We start from the raw sequence: 2,589 nt of genomic DNA on the forward strand, positions 1-2,589 counted from the left end.
ACCAGCCAGCCCAACCTGCAGCCCTGCCACCTGGAGCTTGTTAATCTTTCCCAGTGGGCAAATCTCCAGGGTTTAGCACTGAAGCTTTCACTTTTTTTCCCTATGCAATGTTGTGGGCGTGTTGCAGCCCCTCTTCACACTACATGAAGGTGCTCCTGGGGTCGGCCCTGCCCCAGCCACTTCCCATATGTGGCATTTTCCTGGCAAAAGCCTTTCAGCCCCCCTGCCAGCACCTTCAGCCTGTCAGTGCATCAAGGGGAGCACCAGCCTTTCACACCCCCAATGGGCTCCAGCCCACCAAACCCCCAGGAAAACCCCGGCTCGGAAAGAGGAGCTGCAAGGCAGTGGCAGTGGGCAATGTTTATTGGGCCAGGACCCTACGCATCCCCCGGGGGATGCAGCTGCTGGTCCCTTCTGCCAGGGAGGGGGCAGGAAAAAAAAGCCTCCTACCAACTTTCTACAATAAATAGTTAAAACAGCTTGTTTTGGCCAGGCCAGAGCTGGGGAGGCCTCCCCGAAACTGCTGCTGCTGGGGGGGGAGCGGGGGTGTAGGGGGCAGCAGTGGTGCTCATGCTCAGCCAGAGCCTGGAAACACAAACCCCAGCCCCATGGAGGGGATTGTTTCTTGCAACCAGGGAAAGCGTTTACTTTTAGGTAGGACCCTCCTGGGCAGCCTCTCTCCACCTCCACTGTTTGCCCTTTGCTGTGCCTGAGCCCTCCCTGCTCTGAATTTGGGGTTGCTGGGCTGGGACCTCCTAGAGGATGCTGGAGTGGCTCAGGGCTGGGTACTGTTTTGGCCCATCCGAAACCAACAGAGGTCAAGCAGAGGTGTTTCACTGGCTCAACCGGGCTCTGAGAAATGCTTAATTTCTCTCTGCTGCACTCAAGCATGGAGTGCATCACCCAGAGCTGCCTGAGCTGGTGCTCCCAGCTGCGCCGGGGGGAGGGTGAGCTGGGGAGTGAAGCGGGGTGCTGAGGCATGCGTGGGGATCACAGGGGCAGAGCCGGTGCGTCCCCAGCCCCAGCTCACGGCCGGGAGAGGCGGACAGGGTAGGTGACCATGTTGAAGCTGTCCCAGGCGAAGAGCCGCCGCTCGGTGGGGTTATAGTCCACCATGCTGAGGTAGCGGAAGCGGTTCTCGAAGGGGATGCTGAGGGTTCGGCTGGTGCTGGTAGCCGTGTTGTAGGCAAAGTTGATGGTGGCGTTGGGTGCCGAGTAGCTGCTGACGGTGTAGAGGGTGCCGCAGATGAGGAAGGAGTTGGCCACCCCTCGCTTGCGGATGTTGGTCTCCCAAGTCTGCCGGATCTCCAGCGTCTCAGGGTCCAGCTTGGAGAGGACAATGGCCCCCCTGGCCTTCTCAGTGCTGTATATCACCCAGAGCCCTGTCTCATCCACTGCGAGGTCGATGTCGGTGTAGCCCCCCCAGGAGTAGGGGTACTGCCCGTGGTAGCCGGCACCAGGGATCTCCCTCTCAGCCGTGACGGCCTCTCCCCGCAGGTCGTAGCGGGCCACAGTGCGGGAGCGGCGGGGCTGGAAGAAGAGCCCGCCGCGGTAGACAACAGCCCCCGTGCTCTCTAGGGGCTGCGGCAGGATGTGCACCTTGGTGGGGTAGCCCTGGGCCAGCTGCTCGGCCGCCTCGTACTGGAAGAGCTGGCGGACCTCCGTACCCACCGCATCCACACGCCAGGTGGTCTCCCGTGTGAAGGGGGGCACGGGCTCGGGGTCCTTCATCCACACGCCATACTTGCCAGCGATGGAGTCTGCCCGGCCGAAGACAACAGGCTCCCCCACCCACACCAGCTCGCCGCAGCCTGCTTGGGGACAGGAGGGGAGAGAGAAAGGGGTTATTGCTCAGCAGCGGCGCCTGGTGACCCCCTCAGGAGGGCCGGGGGGTATTTGTGAGCAGCGGAGCGTGGGGCTGTCCGGCCATGCCGGTGGCAGTACCCGAGTCCTCGCCCCCCGGGCGGCTGAGCGCGGTCTCCTCCAGCAGCCGGGATGCGGGAACCTCCGTCCTCTCCGACTGCAGCTCCTGGTAGGCAAGGGTCTGCGGATCCCAGCTGGGGGCTGCGGCAGGGCCAGGCGCAGGGTGAGTAGGGGCCGAGCCAGCACCCCTCAACACCGTGCCTGCCCACACCGCCCTCAGGGGGCTCCACGTTGGCCCATTGCCCCCCGAAATGCCAACGCCTTGGTTGCGAGCCCAGTTCCCCCTCCTGCTGCAGCAGGGCACATCTGTGACCCGCTGACGGGACCCCGCTCTGCAGATGCTGACGCTGTTGCCCCCCCGGTTGCAGGGTTTAATGCTCCTTGGGGAAAATGCCTAATCCCCCCGGCTTAGCGCAGTCCCCTGTGTCCCCCCCTCTGCTGCGGGGTGGATGATGGGATGAGGAGGGCTCCAGCTGCCAGCCCTGAGAGGGATGGGGAGGGGGTTTGGTGCTGTGACACCCCCCGGCAGAGCTGAGCCCTGCAGAGGGTGAGCACCCTGCCAGGGTCCCCAAGAGCGGGGGCAGCGCCCGGGGGGGAGGCAGTGGCAGGGATGGGCAGGGCCCCCCGGCCCCGGCACTCACCTTTGCCGGGGGCACGCAGGGCGTC

The 2,589-nt window shown here is 64.2% G+C and overlaps 1 protein-coding gene across 1 annotated transcript; it reads right to left on the reverse strand.

The window, feature by feature from the left end:
- Positions 1-951: 951 nt before the first annotated feature.
- MYOC (myocilin) lies at positions 952-2,589 on the reverse strand (the record flags this gene model as incomplete). The annotated part of the gene is made up of 3 exons (XM_035900750.1): positions 952-1,814; positions 1,945-2,064; positions 2,565-2,589. Coding segments are annotated over 3 exons (933 nt in total), but the record flags the coding sequence as incomplete, so codon positions are not given.

This window comes from Egretta garzetta, unplaced genomic scaffold, assembly GCF_000687185.1.
Source record: "Egretta garzetta isolate BGI_Z169 unplaced genomic scaffold, ASM68718v1 scaffold598, whole genome shotgun sequence".
In the NCBI taxonomy this organism is placed as follows: domain Eukaryota; kingdom Metazoa; phylum Chordata; class Aves; order Pelecaniformes; family Ardeidae; genus Egretta; species Egretta garzetta.